Here is a 19,470-nt window from a genome sequence, read left to right as displayed (position 1 = left end):
CATCTTCTAATGACAAGTTTGAAGTACCCTAAATAGAAAAAGTTGTTCAGGGGCTAATTGTCAAGCAAGATGTTTGACATGGAGATTTTCAGTAGATTGTTATCTCTCATTAAATAAAGAAGAGCAATTATAGTGCATAGAGAAGGCAGGCTATAATGTGCAGTGTTGAAGTCAGAAGTTTTCAGTTAACTATGGCTGTTAAGGACAATAGCAAAGACAGGGTGCATTTCCATTGCACTGAAAGCCTTCCCTGCTGGCCGTGATGTTCATGTGATGGCCATGTAATCTGAGTCAAGTTGCAAAGTTTAGTCTGTGGAGAAATACAGTAAAGATCTCTGGTGCCCTCTAGTGGATTGAATTTTACACACACACACACACACACACACACACACACACACACACACACACACACACACACACACACACACACACACACACACATATATATATATATATATTTCTCATCAAATCTGCCCTCTCAGCTGGATTCTCACCTCACATTTCTCAAGCAATAAGACTGAAGGACGTAAGGACGTATTGTATTAAGAACCACTCAAATTGTGGGTAATGGTTTGTTCTGAACTGGGATGCAGACATTACTGCTTCCTTCTTCTTCCTTCAGCTAAACCTATATTGGCAAGCAGGGCCCTGTAGTACACTGTGCATTTCATATGATCTGTTTACTGCATCCACAAATGCTTTAGGTGCAACATCTAATTTTAAATGTAAGCCCTGACAGGAGACATTCCCAGTTAACCAACCAACCAATGAACGAACTGGTCTGAGTTATTATTCTCTTTACAGCTCAGCATTGTATTACTCCTGTGCTTCCCTGTGCTTTTCATTAAGTAACCTAACTGATAAGGAACATTATTGGCTTATTGTGCTTTGGTGCTGCCAAGGCAGTTTAAATTAAATAAATCATACCATCTTAGGCAAGATTATATTAATAATCACAAACCACACAAAAGCAAGCTCTGCAGAAAATCAGACTTTTGAAGCCACAGTGCCTTTAGTAGGACAGGAACGAACTACAATGTAAGGTGCGGTTTATATGTGGAGCACTGTATAATGTTTTTTTTTTTTTTTTTTAAGGATTAGATTCAATAAATTTGTCTTTGTTTCCACTGGTTTCTTGATTCGTTTTTGGAGACACATGAGGACAAGCTTTTGAAATACACCCTTCCTGAGAGCACACTGAGAGCCATCTGGAGCAGTTTAGAGCACTAAAAGCTATGGCTGCTTGTGCTTTGCATGTATTCTTCAATCGAGCCAGCCAACAGTTCTGTTCCACTTCTATTCCCACAGTCTCCCCCTTGATGATCCTCTGAGACACGCTGTGCACTCATTTCTACACACTGGCACTGCTACAAGCACAAGGGCTGGTCTAACAACCCCCCTCCTTTCCAGACAGACCCACTGCTCCTCACTATTGCCTCAACGATTCTGAAAATCTTTTCAGCATGACTGACACGCCATATTAATAGAAATAAACATTTAGTTACGGGAATGAACCATAAGCACATGCTGAGATTGTTAACGCAACAGGCGGTCATGTTTTTGGGAGAGCAAGTGGCTCAGTAAAAATTATATATATATATATATATATATATATATATATATATATATATATATATATATATATATATATATATACATACATACACATACACTAGTGTGTGTGTGTGTGTATATATATTTGATATATATGTGTGTGTATATGTGTATATATATATATATATATATATATATATATATATATATATATATATATATATATATATATATATATATATATATATATAATATATATATATATTGTGAACAGGCTTGCTGTAATTTGGGTTCGTGCCCCTTTAAAAATGTGACCCAGAAACAAAAACTTAGATTTTTAGCGCTTATGTGCAATTTTATTCAAAATACAAATAAATGAAACAAAAACCTAGCTCTCATTGAGCACTCACTACAAACTGACAGGTCCCTGATTAACATCTACACTGTTTACCTGCCAACAAAACATCACACACTTTTAACAAAAAGCTTTAAACCAAATAATGTTGTGTCCTTTCTTGAGTGGCTGGGGGGTACAAGCGATTTTAAATATGCTTAATGAACATCAGCACCCAGTTATAGATAAGAAAATGGTTACAGTGACAGCAATCAGTAATGAAAATGTATGGAAATGCTGCCTGTAGAAAAGATGACTGACAAAACAAAGCTGAGTCAGGCCTCCTGCTGAAAAGTTTCAGAGAATACAAAGAAAGCCTCGCAGATAGCGCAATGTCGTTTTTCAAAATGACATTTCAAATATAACTAAGTCAGGGCTATTATCACGTGGGGAGTGGATAGCAGACACACCCACATATCAGAGGCTGTGATACCATGTCATCCAGAAACATTTCTGTTTGCCCTTCTGCAAAGCTTTCTATATGAAATAAGATTTTCATTGATCGGTTCCAGCTCCGTTTTTATTACCTGGTGTTTTCCCTCATGCCTCTTTAAAATGCAAGCAATGAGAAAACATGAAATGAAAAGCCTCAGAGGAGGAAACGCAAGTGCTGACATCTCCCAGCATGAGATCTCCCAGGTGAGACAGCAGCTCTCACCCCTCAAACAGCTCACTGGGCAAATTCCATTTCTACTGGAGCCTTAAACAAGCTTCCAGCCATGAGGCACTGCTACCATGATACCCCATGGTCTTGGCAGCAGTAACTCAGGTATTGCTCCTGCTTTGTGTCCCATAAATAAAGCAGTAGTTTAGAAGCCTTTTTAAATATAAAAAACAAAAAACAATGGTTTTATTAAAAATCAAAAATACAGTAGAACAGCATGGACTGTAATAAGCAAACGTGTGCTTTTATGTGAATTAAAATAGGCATCATTTAAGCATTTTTTCGAAACTCACTGTGATTACCTCAACTGAAATCCAAGCATTTTGCAAAGCTGTAATGCTGTTATAATGTTAGGCCACAGAGTGTCGCAATTAGGGCTATTGAAATGCTTCTTTTCTGTGATAACACACAGCAGACACTGAACAGAAAGATGCATGTAAACATTGCAGCACACTATGTTAAAGATTTGTGAATATAATGTATTAGACAGCTGGGCAGCAGGAAGGCAAGAAGGCAGACAACATTCTTTAGCAACCCATACATTGTATGTTTAACACATGTTTAGATTGATCGATCGATCTATCTATCTATCTATCTATCTATCTATCTATCTATCTATCGATCGATCTATCTACAAATTCTGAGTCCTTGCTTTACTTCAGCATCATTAAGGGAAATAATCACTCCTTTCAACAGTGCATAATGGAGACTATAGGTTACTTATCCAATTATAAAGAATGTCTCTTTGCTTTAATTGTTCATGTCTTAATTATAAATGTGATTAAACTGCACCACAGGGGCCTGCTATGTGGTAATTGAGGTAATTACCCTGTATAAACAATGGAACTAAGTTATGCTGGATATTGATTATGGTAGAACAAACGCAGATATTGACAGGGAACAGCATTTTGTGTGACTGCAGTCTTGCAGAGGGAGATTTAAAGGAATTCTGTTGTGTTTCTGACTCTCTGACACTCAAATTCCCGTCGCTTCCCACAGCCTCAGCCAGATGAAATGCTGCTGAACAAACTGCAGACAAACACTTCAATGGATTCTTCTTTTTGATAACAGATTTGGATCGATGTGCTGGCATCAAATACTTGAAACATAAAAATAAAATAAAAAAACAAAACAGTAAAAATGTGTACTTACAAGGTGCACAAAGATTTACACATTAAGTAAACTGTAACTATTGTATGCATAATAGCATTGCAATTATATGTAAGTTCACATGTATTTACTGTGTAACTACTAGTTAAATACACAGTAATTAGAGACACTTAATGTAAAGTGTTACCACTTCTTTCTCTGTAGAATAAACTTAGATTTTAAGCATTTAGGTCAGATCCTTGGAGTAAAAACATTAGTTAACTGAAGAAGAAAACCAGCAGACACAGGGGGTCCGCTGGACAGAGTTTGAGAAGTCCTGCTCTAACACATACAAAACTAGAAACATTCAAGCTACATCCTGCAGTTATCAGCATACCCTTGTGTGAAAAGGGTTTAAAATATGTTATAGCTTTTTATCCAATATAACCAGAATGCACTTCCCTGATAACTTGTTATTGAAGAGGTGTGCCAGCCAGCCATTGTCATAACTCTGTTCTCGTTTTTAATTTTCATGCAGTGCTTGTGGATTATATAATACATTGCACCTTATTGTAACACCTGAGCAAGATTCATGCTGATTAGCTTTCTGTGTTTTGCGGTAATTGCCAAATGGCCAGGGGTGAAAGGTTGTGCCATAATATTGAAAAGAACAGCACAGCTTTCATCATGTTTGAGCTGCTGTGTTTTACAATAGTGTGCAATTTGATGCAAAAATGCGTTTCCTGTTTGGTACCTGTGTATTACATTATTTCATAGTTTAGCCTACAGTGAATCACAAGAGGGTGCTGTGTTTCTTTAGTCAGACACTACAAACAATAACCACAAAAAACCAAAACAAAATATTAGTTTGCCACTGAATTTACATGGTTTATTTTAGTATTTCTAAAATATACACCCATTGATTGTTATACTTATGGATGCAATAATTACAATGCTATTGTTGTAAGATATTATCAAGTCGTTTCATATTATTTCATTATCCAAATCCTAGCCTTAAATGACTAATGACTGCCACATAAGCACTTACTGCCTTGTTTATTCAGTGTAAATGGTTCAGCGTTACAGTTCCACCTGCTTGCATATTGGCACTGCTCCCATTCTTGTCCTTTTGCCTTTATAACGTCTGCTCTAAATTCTGAAAGGTGCATCTGTTTAACCTCTTTGCAGTGCTCAGACTTCTAGCAGTTCCCTCCACTCCTAAATCACTGTAATGGATATCCAGGATGTTCCAGCTTCCCTCAAAAGTACAGATTTTCCAGGGTTTCAGTAATTTGGTAAGTTCCACAGAACTGATTTTTAAATTGGACATTTTTAGCTCCTCAAAAACAATGCTGAACCCCACTTTATGGGTGCAAAGTGAAATCATATATCCATAATCATGATGCAGAGGGTCTATAAGAGCATCTATCAATGCAGACGTATTGATTTTGAATTAAATTTATTACATGTGTTCTATATACTCATGTATTTTTTCAGCCACTGCATAGCATTTCACTTTGTAGATATTGCTTTTAAACAGGGACCAGATCATACCATTCCAAACACACTGTACCTAGGTAAGTCCTATTTAATTATAACATCTTACTTTAAAAGGTCATCATATATGGGAATACAGCAGATGCAACCATACAGCAATTCATGTTTAGTGTTTTGAACGAAGAGTGGAGGTTGGGTGACTCTGGTTAACAGGTGGGATTTCATTTTGCAGTTCCAGTCCGGGCTTGACTAACTGAGCCACTCACTTTGGGAAAGTCACCTGGCTATGCGTCACTTTCCGTCTTTCTCACAGTTCTATTTATAACAGTGGCTACATACTTAAAAGGTATAAGCACAGACCCCATGGCTAATTAAATGTTTTAGAAAAAGAAGAAACACCAAATAAATATGACACAAGTTATTTTCAGTTTCCACTTAAAAAAGCAATGTGATTGATCTCTGGTTGCCCATTCAGAATGAGCACGACTGAAGTGCAGTGTAATTCATGCCATCAGGAGCTGGTTAGAATCCCGGCCCTGCCAAGTTTCCAGTCTTGTCCAGGGACCCGGCGGGAGCGTGAATTGACCTTTGCGTTCCAGCAGGCTTGGGGAGGAAAATAAACTGCGGTTAGTTTGTCTCACCGTGCAACAGTGGTGAGGGAATGACTTCTATCTGGGAAGCGTCTATGAGGAGACACACTGGTATTAGACACTAAACTGAAGAGAATGGGGGAATATGTATTGTAGGGCATTTTAGAACACCAGCAGGCAATTCTGAGAAACTGCAGCTGCCCTGTAGCTGACTTAATGAAACTTAAAGTGAAGTGGGGAGTTCTGTTTTCTGAAGTTAGCCTGATTCTGACAGTGAGAAGTGAGATCAAATTGGGTTACAATGGACTAGGAGACAAATGGGGCTGAGAGCTCTGCTATCTTTTTTTTTTTTTTTTTTACAAGAAAGGCTGTCATCAGCCAAAAACCTGCCATTTTATGTAATTGAGGTTACTTCCCCAGATCGAACACATCTCTGCTGCAACTCCCAGACTCATCTTGTACACATCCACATCATTATTACATCCATCTTCAGAGCTGGTGTTTGGTAAGACCACTTTGGGCAGGTACCAATCACTGTGCTCCTGAAGAGTTTCTAAATCTTGGGTTTTGTACAATTTGTTCTGTTCTTGCCAAAGGTCTCCTGCAATAAATCATCAGGTTACACTGGTATTCCATGGGGAGGGTACTGTGTGTTAGAGGGCTTTTACAGACGGTTGTTGTGAGAACAAGACTAATAGGAAGGTTTCCTATACGCTTCAGCACAAATAACGTAAAACACAAACTTTCAAGTGGTTTCTATTTTTTTTTTTTTACTTTTTAGAGAAAAAAGGCTATTAATTTCTTTATTCTGCTTTCTCTCCCACATAAAAAAGAGATGGCACAAAACAAGCAATGAACAATACTGCATACCCCAGAATATGAACTTGCCTAAGGTTTGTGAAATCCTCTGACTATAACCTGACACAGAACTCTTGAAATCCACCTCAATAATCTTGGTATTTGTCACCCCTCCCTTACCTATTACGGTAGTTTGCAGACATCCTTTACCTTGAAGCAGGTGAAACCATTATTACTGAAAATGGCATGTGTAACTTTACTGTGATAAACTTTTTATAGGATGGAGAATACATTAGTGTTAGGTCCTGAAGTCATTATGCAATATCACCTTCTGATCTTCTCCTTTTAGAAATGGGTCTTCCGCAGTGCCGAATATTGATAAAGCAACACAAACAAATGCAAAACATTCTTGATTAACTTGCTACAAAAACTATATAACTGTACAGTGTTAGTGTTAACTGTTACAGATATAGTAATTGTGCTCAGGTCACAATCTACTGAAATAGAGCAAATGATTAATCCTCTGCATTAGCAACACTGTATTTGTCAAGTTGAATGAACAATGTTTAATTGTGAAACAGGCTATATTCGTATCTGACAGTTCGCATATTGGATTGTACTGAATTTCCATGATTAAGAATTGCATTACTTGCTAGAATCAACTTCTAGCTACTGTATTTCATTGTCTAGGCACTAAGAGGCTTAAAGAATGGTAAAGTGAAACAGTTTTTTTTTTTTTTTTCTGCTATATTTCTATGTTCAACATTCATAAAACAGCTTCAGGCTATAAATAAATCTTAATATTGCATGTCTATTTCAGTATTGCTCTGCATAACAGACAGAGAAGAACTTACAATTCTGGTGGGTTCCTTTAAAATGACAGCCACAGTCACTTCAATGGAAGAGAACCTCAATAGCTGATAATTACAGCTATCCAAACAAGGATGACATATTGGCGCACCAGTCACATGTCCGGAAGGCTGGTCACGTACTGATTTCCAGATTTCAAAGTAGCAGGATGTAGCCTCTTTAATGATGAGTTTCAGATCAGCCCTTTAGAATGGCCCTTAGGGGCATAACGCAGACGATGGATTCCAGAAGTGGGAACCTTCTACAAGTTGTGAAGGACTTCCAGAAAGTAATCATAAAAAAGGATTAAGTGGTTACAGATAATGGATGGATGGGTTTGCATAGGTCTTTGCTGGCAGAAAAGCAGCTTGTTAATGATTTGATTGAGAGAGCAAGAAGGGTCAGACAGCAGCTGAGACAATTTGTTTTCCCAGACAGCCTTCGGCAGACATTGCTAATAATCTACTTTAGAACTTGACTTGATAACTTTCGAAGGTGCTGTTTGCTCATTAGCTTCTGAGATATAACCTGACTGTGCATCCATGCCTGTTAGTCCTGCTCTCTGCTATGCATCCTGTTGATCCATAGCTTTAAAAATCCCAAGCATAAGAAACATACTAGTACAAGACTTACTGTAGTTTTAAAGTTAGACAAATGCCAAAAGAATTTCAACAAAGCGAAAGGGTCTGTCATTTTCCTGATTCTAATCAGAGAGAAGACAATGGAATTAAAAGCCTTGGTTTGCACAAATCCGTATGAAGTTGTGCTAATTCCAATATTATTTCTTTATGGAAATTATTAGGGTTTCTTCTGCAGACTTGTGAAAAATTTAGGGCAGATGGGAAGTCACTGATTATATTCTAAACACATAACATACTTTAATGAATTACATTGCTCACCATTAATAATGCAAAGTAGACATATTTATATTTGTGAATAAATGATTATGAAATGCTAATTACATAATTGAAAAAAAACAAACACTATTGAAACAATGAATCCATCTACCAGCAGCCCTCGCTAAAAACACTTCTAACAACAGTTTACCTAAGAGACACTGCTAGATGTACAGCAGCTAATACCTCCAGATAAGTGTCAGATTTAACGTCTAAACCCTTGCATTAACAATAATAATAATAATAATAATAATAATAATAATGTCATGAGGCTCTGATGAAAACAATTTTAACACTACCCATTGCTATTTTCTAATGTTCATTCAGTGTCTTTATTGTGTTGTCCTGACTGCAGGTTGTCTGACCTACAGAACAGTGAATGAAAAGACTGAAAATGTGGCTCTGGTAACAATAAGATGAGATGGTCATGGTTTTGAGAAGGAAGGAGAATGGAATTATATACATCAGCTTCTTTCTGAAAGTTGTTGGGTGGTTGGTTATCTTGCTACAAGATGTGTTTTAATCTATTTCTTCAATACTTTGTGAGATGCTGGTCATGCTTGCTGTAATGAGTTTCCAGTTCGCTCTTGACTGAAGGAACATATTGCCATATCCACATATCAAAGCACATCTCCACACTCCAGAACGTGAAGATGTGAACTTTTAAAATTAGGTTTTAGCCAGAAAGCAAGGAATCAACATTTTACTGGAGCATTTAACAATGGATCTTTAACAATGTTAATCTAACAATGACTCCAGGAAATGGTATCTGTAGCACATGTGCGGCTTTCCTTTACCAAGACTGATCATTGAAAATACTGCTGACTTTTCTTCTTAATGTTAAACATATCGTACATTTTAATCTAATTTCTTATCACAGGTGTGTGTGTGTGTGTGTATATATATATATATATATATATATATATATATATATATATATATATATATATATATATATATATTTGTAGATTATGTTTGAAATTAATTTCCAATTATTGTCTGCAGCTATATTAAGTAGTGCATTTTTGAAGATAGAATGGTTTTCATTCCAGGATTCATTTTGGAAGATAGAATATTGTGTACGGAATGGAGAACAGCAAACTGCCTGACTCAGTCACTGCTGTGAGTGTTACACAGAAACACATAGCCACACTATGAGCCTCATGGGTGAGAGAGCATGTAATCCCAACTATATTCATTATTAATAACTGACCCTCAGGCGATCTCAGCTCATGGTGGCTGAATTTAATCCAGTCATGACCTAGTTCCAACAACCATGTCCTTAATTATTGAATTGATTCTGTATTTCCATAAATAAAAGTCCGTCAAAATAATTTATGATCCACATGTCGACTATGGGTCATATTCACAAACAATTTAGTCACTCAGTCCCTATGAACGGTTCCTCTCCGGGGAAATGGAAGACATCTCTGTTCCTGTGATGCCTTTCACTTTCAGGGTTTTAATTGGTATAATTATTGTACATGATCAAGTATTTACAAGCTGGTTAGGGGTTTAATTCTTCAATTTCATGATTAAGGCAGTGTGGTTGAAGGTAAGGCATGGATTTGCAGTGTGTATGTTGCCTATCCGGGTGTATTAACAACAAAACAAACCGGATGATACCAAGAAGCTGAACCCACACTGTGAACTTTACGCAGAACATGTTCTTGTAGCTTCGCGACATCTAAGATACGTTATTTACAGTCGTGAACTTTTCATGTTGTTGCGCCAGTTTAAAATCACTCTGAATTTCCTCTAACATGCCGAATAGGCTTCAGACCTGTTCATTTCTGTCTATGGTTTCTTCATATAATGTGTACAGTTGAATGGCCTCATTAATCCAGGGAAGGGATGGGAGATTCTGTAACATAACCTTATGAACCAGTTTTTTTCACTTATATAACTGGACACTTGATCCGTATGCTCTGAATACCTTTGCTTGTTTGAATAGCAAATGCCCTCTCCACCCTCAGTACGGGTTTTCTATTGCATTCATGAGGATATTGTATCTCCTGGGTTTGTGGATCCCTGTTCAAAAGATCCCTACTATAACAGTTGTCCTCATTCTGCTTTAGGTGCCCAAAGGAAATAGTTTGGCCAACACAGCAGCTAAGAGGAGTGAAGAACAAGAGGGAATAAGTGGAATAAGCTGAGTAAAAGTAAGAACATAAGGTAGGAGGCACTTTCTTTTTACACAGTGAGTTAGAAATGCTTGGAATAGCCTACCGGCTGAAGTAGGAGGATCTAAAACACTGGGAACATTTAAAAAGACTAGATTCTGTTCTTTTTAAAGAGTTCCTCACCTTGTAGGGGAGAATGGTGTGCTAACGAGGGACCAGCCTTGATATGCTGAATGCTTTCTCCCGTTCCCAAACTTATTTTCTTATATTCTAATATGAAACTTGACAGCTGCGCATGTATTTGGTTTCAGTTCCCATTTAAAAGCACTGTGATCGAGAGAATCTATTCAGCGTGAAACAGCTGACTCAGTGGCACAACTGGGTAAAATGAAGTTCATAACAGACTGAACTTCAGAGGGTTCAGATAAACTAGAATTTACTGCTGATTTCAGTACGATTCGAGGCTGCTTCACAACAAGCTGTCTTTGTGAAATGTAAAATTGGTCTCATTAGTTTTTTTATTACCGTATCCTATAATATATTTAAATATGTGTCTACTGGTTGTATGTTTGATGTTTACAAGATAGGTGCATTGGCTTGTACGCAGACTATTTTAGAAAAGAGTATGTCAAAAAGTGAAAATCTATTAACAATTCACGAATATGGGCATTATGATTTTTGCTATTACAACATGCCACTGTAAAATAATGCACATTTATTAAGATATATAGAAACAGGCTTGTCTGACCCTGAATATGCCTTCAGACTGTACTGTTCACTGGGGTGTCAGCGTCTCAGTACGGGGCTTCAGGCTGTGCTGTGCAAAGGGGTGTCAGGGTCTCAGTACAGGGCTTCAGGCTGTGCTGTGCAAAAGGGTGTCAGGGTCTCAGTACGGGTTTCCCTCTTATCAAGGAGGATTGTGCTGTTTGTGGCTCCACCCTTTAGTGACATAATCCCAGAATCCCAACCAGTAGCAGGGAGGAGTACAGTGGATGATATGCAGAGAATTCCCCAGACCACCTCTTCCTGAAAATAATCTACCCACATTAACAGCATTGCGTCTCAGCTGTTCAGTCTGCCCACCAGATCCCTGCTGAGTCACAGAGACCTGATTCCTCATGTCTGGCCATGTTCAACCACAGTCCATTATGACTGTTTCCTATTTCTAGAATATATTATGATCTGATATTCCTGGACATGAATTAAGCCATATCGTTTTGAGGTTAAACTTTACTAAATCTATCTATACTTTTTTTAAACACCCGAGTCATATCTGGGCTCAGCATTATTCAACATAAGTCCAGAAAGTCAGTATCTGGGGAGATGATGCCCTATATTTTGTTATTATGGAAGGCTGCTCCTAATAAACAAACAAAAAAGTCAGACTTAAAACTATATTTTAAAAAATGACATGTACTCTTGAGAAACTTAGAGACGTCATCGCTGCCAAAATGACACAATAAATGCCTCGGTTTCTGTCAATGCAATAATACTTACCTACTGTACGCAATAACTGTCCATGCGTGCTGTAACATGGCAGGCCTAAGGCCAGGTGATTTCTGGTGGGAAAATGCAGGTGTGTTGCCGCTGATTAATCAGTGACCTGGCAGAGGGGAGAAACAGAAATGATCTGTCTGAGGTTTTGTTTTGGTTTGAGGGATCTAAAAATCCCGGTTTTAATCCCAAAACATTTCTCTGTGAATAAATAAATAAATAAATACATAAATAAGTCGTCTAGAGTGGTAGAATTCTGGGAAATTGCAGTGAAATCTTAGCGAGAACATCGTCAATTACCGAGAATTGTGATAAAACTTAAAGTGAAAAAAGTGAAATTAAGAAGAAGAAGAAGAAGAAGAAGAAGAAGAAGAAGAAGAAGAAGAAGAAGAAGAAGAAGAGTGACAGCAACATGTGTACTGTTTTGTTAATTTAGCTTTGCTCATTTCAATGTTAATTTAGCTTTAGGGAATAATCCTGATATGCATACTGAAGCCTACGTTTCGTTATGACCTCCGGTAGCACTTTGCGCTGTGCGTATAATGCAACAAAGAACATGCGTGTTTTTTTTGGTAATGCGCAAACAAAGCAAACAGGTATTCGATAATCCTTCTTCTCCATACATGGTCATCCCGTTAATGACGAGTTGCGATATATGGGAGGAATCGCGCATGTAAGCTCCACCTCTCGTATACCTGATACCGGGTGCGGTTTTTCATTGTCCTCGCAGAGTCACAGCCTGTTTGCTCGCTATTCCAGGAAAGAGCCGAGCCTCCCTCCGCACACACACGCGAACAAGCAGGACAAACAAACAATAAAGGCATATTTCTCAAAGAGAGCAACAGAACAAGTTGTAGTCTGCCCTTAGTTCCTAACAGGTTTAGTTTGATAAGTTTCCATCGTTGTTGTGGTATTTTATTTTGGGCAGGGGTTGTTGGATAAAAAAAAAGGGGAGGGAGGGTAACAGCTATTCTGATCCCATTTCCTCTCTGAGTTGGAAGTTTGGAGCTGTGTAAGAAGTCGGAGTTACAGAGGACGGCTACCGAAACAGATTGCCAAACTTTTAAGGAAAATCTCAACATTGTTGTTTTTTTTTCTCCTTTGAGTTTTGAATTAACAGCAAGGTAGCTCGGGCTGTGTTTTGAGGTAAGTGTATGTGGTGTTAGTATCATCCCTGCAATAAAATTACAGTTTGTGATGTCTTTTGTTTTCAAAACATTACAGGAAGTGATCAAGCTTGGTGAATGTTCATCCATGTTGAATGTTTTGGATGGTTCGGCGTGTTTTCATTTTGAACTCGTTTAGAAAAGAAAAAAAAAAAAAAAAACGCTGCGAAATGTGTTTACTATATCAGTTCTGTGTAGGTGTTGCACAACTGACTGAAAAAGAGAGCGATTGAAAAGTTTATAACTTTGTATGTTGGCTGTAATGATCGTCATTATTGCTCAAAACTTGTCTTTTAGGTTGTTTAACGTTACGCATTTTAAAACTGGGTGGGGATTCGGTTTAGCTACATCTTACATTATGTACATTCATTATTGTGGTGAATCTCAAGCGAGGCATCTCTTAAATAGCTTCCCATATAAGTTTAAATGCGTTAGTCAATAACGCTGATCCTTACCTTAGTTTAGCCGTCTGTCGTATTTCTTAATTCCTGAAATATTACTAGCGTGAGAACCACCGCGAAAAAAAACAAAAAAAACAAATAAAAATACAGAATAGATGAGAAGCAAGCAGTAATAATATGGCCTAGTAAGTTAATTTAAGCCTCGCTACTTTTTATCATTGTTATATGGTCAGCACATGCACAACACTTTGGCAACATATTTTTGGTGATCACCCAGCAGTTCTGTACAGTATACCGACACCATAAGGTGTGGTTCTTACTTTGGCTAAGTAAGGAAAGCAAACAGCTTTACTGTGACAAGGACTCGGTGTGTCTTCAGTCCCACTTGGGCTGTATGGTCTGCATACAAATGCTTTTGCCGTGTAGTCTGTTTCGATCAAATTGATTCAAGCCTAGGAAGCATTTGGGTCGACATACAGTTTCTGAATCGTAATGATAACTTTGTATTCTGCAGAGGCACTTGTCAGTCACAGATTAGGTACATGGGAGATCCCGAAATATCGCTACTAATTTCACGAATTAAATTGTGCTTGTTTTGATTTCTTAGATTAAAAGTTGCATTTTATTTGAGTCTCAGAAATAGGATCTACATTTTGTGACTCTTTTTTTTTTTTTTTGGTTTAGCAATAGATTTGTATTTAAAGTTCTGCATAGTAGACTATGTAAACCCTTTTAGTTGGTTGTAAAAACACTGGGTTGATCCCTTATCCCCAAAATTATTTGGTATTTGTGGACTGACCAGGAATTCAGGTCAGCGGACTGAGGCTTTTCTTTCACCTAGAATGTGGATTTATTTTCTTTTTGAGTCCTTCTGATAACTGATCTCCACTGTGTCTGGATGTTCAGCGGACACAGTTGGTTATGTCCTTCTGCCTGGTTCCCTAACACTCAGAGCACCCCCAGGGAGGGAGTGACCTTGGTGAACCATACTTGATGGCTAATCGATACAGATGAGCATTAAAAACAATATTGTGCTGTACCCTATGCCTGAGCATTGATGTATTACAGCTTGTCAGAGTATTATGTAGAATCAATCTGTTACTTGAACAATACAGTAGGTTTATAATTTCTGATTAATTAAGCACATACGATATTTGCACTGAGTGTGTATAGACCTTGCTTCTAGGGTGTTCGTTTTATTTAAGAGCGCACATGATGTGTTTTTTGGCTATGCTGTAGGAACCAAAAGCATCTCTTAAATCTAGAGATTTAAGAGATGCTTAGCTAGAGATCGGTGGGGTCTTGCTTTACATTTTAAAGCTGGTGAAACATTTTAAGGATCAGCTGGATTTGTTATAGGGCTAAAAGTAGTTTTCCAAGCTGTTTTGATTTGAACTTGTTTTTTTCTTTCATCCTGTCATTGCCACTCTTGCTTTTAAGCTGCTGAAGAGTCAGAGTTTTGGCTGTTCGTACTGTCGTCCAACACAGACTTGTTAAAGGACAAATGTTGCTGTTGCTCATACTTTCTGTAGACTCTCATAGCTGTGTCTGTGAGCAGTTAATACAATCTAACGCAGCTGTTGCAGTTTCCCACTGCTTGCTTGTGCCAAAGAGGTTCTTTTGGAATTTGAAAGATATTAACATGCTCTTGGTTTTGGCTAGATTACTAGCAGTTTACTTGCCAAAAAGCTGGGTAAATTAAAAAAAAAAAAAAAAATTTAAATGGAGGGTGTGGTTTTTAATTTACCACCCTGTAAAAGGCTATAAACAAGCTATATAATGATTCCTGTGTTTTATGGTAACTCAGGCTAGTTTTTCAGCTACAGCCTTCTGTGCTTTGATGTAGGCGCTAGCAAAAAGGTGTGTCTGCATGACTTCGGGTTGTTTTTAATTGACCCAGATACAATCCAATGTTGGAATAATTTTGTAAAGTTGTTGCAGTACAGCAGACCAAGATTAATGATCCTTGACTTGTGTGTTCTATCTTTTTTGTTGTTTTAAATTAATGTTTAGGCTACCACTACATCAATCGCAGTTAAATTCATCCATGACATTTAAGATTTTGTAGATGTAGTCTCTAATGCTGTCCAGTTACAGCTGGGTCCGCCATCTGTCTTTGCATACAACTTTAACTTAGTTTACAATCGCCATTGATTTTGGTGCCAAATTGCAGACAGTGGTTTAGTCACCAGATGCTTCTCTGTACTTTTACTGGAGTATAACATTCATGTTTTCTTGCAGATTTGTAGACCATGACGACCATCAACACAGCAAACATCAACTTCAAATGGGACCCAAAGAGTCTGGAGATCAGGACACTGGCTGTGGAGCGGCTGCTGGAGCCTCTTGTCACTCAGGTACAGTAGGGCTTCACATACACTGCTGCCTTCCCTTGCGATTTGCCTTTGAAGTGCTAGGTTTACAGTACTGTAGGTGTTCTACTGGAAAGCAAGCAGTGCACACCAGGATTGCTGTGCTAGATACCTTTTTAATCTTTGCTTTTTATTTCTGCTTTGGAAAGCATTAGATTGGGGTCTCGGTGCAATGTGCTTGAGTTGAGCTTGTAGAGGGGGAGTACTCGGGATGCTCTTCTGTAGCCAACAATCTCCTTGAGCAACTAATTCGAGAAGTTGCAGGATGTTAATTCTTTCTCCCTTTAGGTGACCACCCTGGTGAACTCCAGCAATAAGGGTCCCTCCAACAAGAAAAAGGGCCGTTCTAAGAAGGCACATGTGCTGGCTGCCTCAGTGGAGCAAGCCACACACCACTTCCTGGAGAAGGGGGATAAGATTGCCAAGGAGAGCCAGTTTCTCAAGGAGGAGCTCATTGCTGCTGTAGAGGATGTGCGCAAGCAGGGTGAGGAGGCCAGGGGTGGGCTGAGTTTTGTGTGTGGTGGTGGGCCGTGTTTTGACTGGTCTGGCAAACTTACCTTTTTATAAGTAGTGTGTGCCTCTCTGACTGATCTGGATTTTCTTTAACTTCGATCCGCTAAACAAGCGGTGGACAGCCTTTTATCATAAGATGTGTATTTGCATTCAGATTGCTGCTCTCAGTCTCTGAAATTGCTTTTTCTAAAGTAAATATACTTTGATTTAATATTCATAAACCGCTGCATGTCTTCTGGCATTTGCAAGTTGTGCACTGGTATGAAGAAAAGGATTTGCATGCGGCGCACAATACATTATGTTGTCTGGGTGCTAATCCAGGTATGTCTGTCAGCACTGCTGGGCCATTGTGAGGTTTGGCAGGCCTGTTACTAAGCAGTCAATGCTGCTGACTGGCCTTAGGCTGCATAGGCAGGTCGGTTTGCATTAAAAATGATTGCCATGCCTCTATAAAAAGGGAGACTAAGTAGTATCTTTCCCGCATCACATTAATGGATACCAGCATTCACAACAAATGGTAGAAGGATCTAAATGGTAGTTTTGAACAAAAAAAATTCAACTATGCATCTTGTCAGTTGATCATGCTTCCTCCTGGAATGCTGGGTTTGTTTTGGCCTGCTTTTATCAGGGTGGAGTCTGAGGGCAGTTAGCTGCTTCCTGGGAATGTCTGCTATGCAGAAGTCAAGGCTCTTGCATGGCTGGGAAGATATTGCAGCTGCTGAGTAACAGGATAGCTTCAAGATTCACCCTGTCTTGTCTGCCCCTTTCCAGCTGTTAAGTAAAACCAAAGAACTGAAGTGCTGTGGGGAACTTCATTTACATTGCTTTTGTTCCCTGTCAAAGGGTTACACGCCCAGTCTTAAGTGATTTTGCTCAACACTGAGTTTAAGCTTTTGCTTTCTAATGCAACGTGCTGTTGGAACCATTGACTGGAATAGAGGGTTCCACGAAATGGCTTTAATGTTTGGGGTGAATGTACCAATCCCTAACAAAGTGTAATGAGTTGGTGATCCCTCAAGTCAGTAAAGTTGCATTTACATTTAGAAATTGCTCCAGCTTTTAAGTGAAGGATGAAGGATCCTTTAGAGAAATTAATTGACCTAAACTGTACTGTAGGTTTTTTAGCAAGAATCTTCTCCTTGCACTCGGTTTCAAAAAATACGCTACAGATTTCCAAAGTTACTTCATACAGTAGTTACGGATGTGTTTAAGGCATCGGTTTAAGTATTGCATGTAGTTTGTTTTTAGGCTTGACCCCAGTGAAAAACTAAAGTGCTTTTTCTCTGGAGGGATCTTGTTGGTATGCATCATGGTCAGTGATTCGTTTTCATCCAGTATCTGTTCGCTTGCTGTATTTGTGCAGCAGGCAGGAAGTGGTGATTCATTGGAGCACAATGCTAACAGTGACAGGTGGATAGGAGGGACGCTTTGCCAGTTACTGTGCTGATCTCATTCTTGCAGAGTGAAAGAATGCATGCCATAGTGATTTATCTCCTCCTCCTTTTTGAGGAGGAAGGGGGGGAGGGGTTCCATAAATAGCTGTGAGAATTGCTGTATCAGTGTAGTGTCTGACCATGGACAAACACAATGGAAATTTAGCACTTGGCAAACTACAGTATCACCTTTGCATGCAAACTCAGCCAGCTTTGACTCGCATGTTATTCAGGAACTAAGGCTCTGTAGATAAATATGACCTTTCTAACCATTTTTTAAACTTTTTGTTACGTATAAACTGCCTCTAGCCATCTAATGCACATGTGGCGTGTTGCATTATACAAGGAGTTTTTTTTATATAAAGTGAGGGAAGAAGTCTAATGGAATGAGACTTGGGTTATTGTAAACTGCACATCCTACTAGGGCAACAAACAAATAATAAATGTAGCATTAAGAGCTAGCTGTAAATTAGTTTTAATGAGGCTTTGCTTTTTCATGATGCAGATCTGCACCACTACAGTACAGTATGCCTGAGGTGTTGACCCTGTGGTTTACCTGCTCCAACAGTGTTTCAGTTCTCTTGCTGTTTTTTTTTAGAATACTTCTGTTTTAGAACTCCCCAGTACACTTGCAGTATGTCGTCTTGGTGGTAACTGCCTGCCAGATTTTTCAGAGTTCTAATGCATTGCAGCTAGCATATAAACCCTGTGTCTCCAAAAATGCCCCCCCCCCTCCCCTCAGACTTCCTTCAACAACCACTTGCTGTGGGGGCTGCCGAAGAACTTTACATTTATGTATTGATGGCTGAATATGTACATTCCTGCAGGAGAAGCGATGAAGACTGCCTCTGGGGAGTTTGCAGATGACCCCTGCTCGTCGATGAAGAGGGGGAACATGGTGCGAGCCGCCCGCGCCCTGCTGTCTGCCGTCACTCACCTCCTCGTCCTGGCAGACATGGCTGATGTCTACAAGCTTCTGGTGCAGCTCAAGCTGGTGAGATGTTCTATAGTTCTGCTAAACAGAATATCGGCAATACTTCTAAATCTCCCTCATTCCCCCCCCTTTGCATTTTGCTGCCATTCATTTGATATTTATAAAAAATATTAGTCTTGATGGCTGACCGTTTATCTGGTCAACCTTAACCAAAAGAATACTTTGTAAAATAGTGTTAAACAGGGTGTGTGAAATTATTATAAGGTGTTGGTCTACATGGCCGCTGACAGCTGTAATGTGTTGGTTATGTCTGTACATATTGTTTGGCCGTGACATTTTATCTGCTGGAAACTAATGTACAAGAAAAGGGTAAAAGCCAAACTGCTTTTAAACTGTTTCTGTAGGTGGAGGAGAGTCTTGTAAAGGTCCGCAATGCTGGCACGGAGCAGGAGCTCGGGATACAGTACAAGGCGCTGAAACCTGAAGTGGATAAACTCAGCCTGATGGCTGCCAAGAGACAACAGGTACAGTGCCGCTGTATAGTTTACTGTTGTTGCTCCCCTGCAGTCCGGTTTGCCTCTTCACTGGGCTGTGAGCAGTTTGTCCATTGGATGTCAAAGGCTTACTTTGTGTTGAATGGGAATCCACACTACACAATGGGGAAGATCTTGAATTGACACTTCTAAAGGATTTCCTTGTCTGC

The 19,470-nt window shown here is 38.9% G+C and overlaps 1 protein-coding gene and 1 long non-coding RNA gene across 3 annotated transcripts in view; one reads left to right on the top strand and one right to left on the bottom strand.

Annotated features, from left to right (window-relative positions):
- Positions 1 to 4,577: 4,577 nt before the first annotated feature.
- On the bottom strand, positions 4,578 to 15,732 carry LOC121297398. Of its 2 annotated transcripts, none has more exons than XR_005947163.1 (3): positions 13,570 to 15,732; positions 11,952 to 12,057; positions 4,578 to 6,389 (listed from the first exon to the last, which is right to left on the bottom strand). It is a non-coding gene; the product is annotated as an uncharacterized LOC121297398 (long non-coding RNA). The 2 variants fall into 2 exon arrangements; XR_005947162.1 differs by having other exon boundaries at positions 4,578 to 5,801.
- LOC121297395 (catenin alpha-1) overlaps positions 12,735 to 19,470 on the top strand; it is a 64,293-nt gene continuing 57,557 nt past the window's right edge. Inside the window, exons 1-5 of the mRNA XM_041223710.1 lie at positions 12,735 to 13,094; positions 15,757 to 15,872; positions 16,176 to 16,371; positions 18,661 to 18,827; positions 19,172 to 19,291. Of these exons, the coding sequence (XP_041079644.1) occupies positions 15,768 to 15,872; positions 16,176 to 16,371; positions 18,661 to 18,827; positions 19,172 to 19,291 (588 nt within the window). The 5' untranslated portion in view covers positions 12,735 to 13,094; positions 15,757 to 15,767. The remainder of the gene's footprint in view (positions 13,095 to 15,756; positions 15,873 to 16,175; positions 16,372 to 18,660; positions 18,828 to 19,171; positions 19,292 to 19,470) is intronic.

This window comes from Polyodon spathula, chromosome 22, assembly GCF_017654505.1.
Source record: "Polyodon spathula isolate WHYD16114869_AA chromosome 22, ASM1765450v1, whole genome shotgun sequence".
Taxonomy (NCBI): Eukaryota; Metazoa; Chordata; class Actinopteri; order Acipenseriformes; family Polyodontidae; genus Polyodon; species Polyodon spathula.
This window is presented reverse-complemented; position numbering and strand designations above follow the sequence as displayed.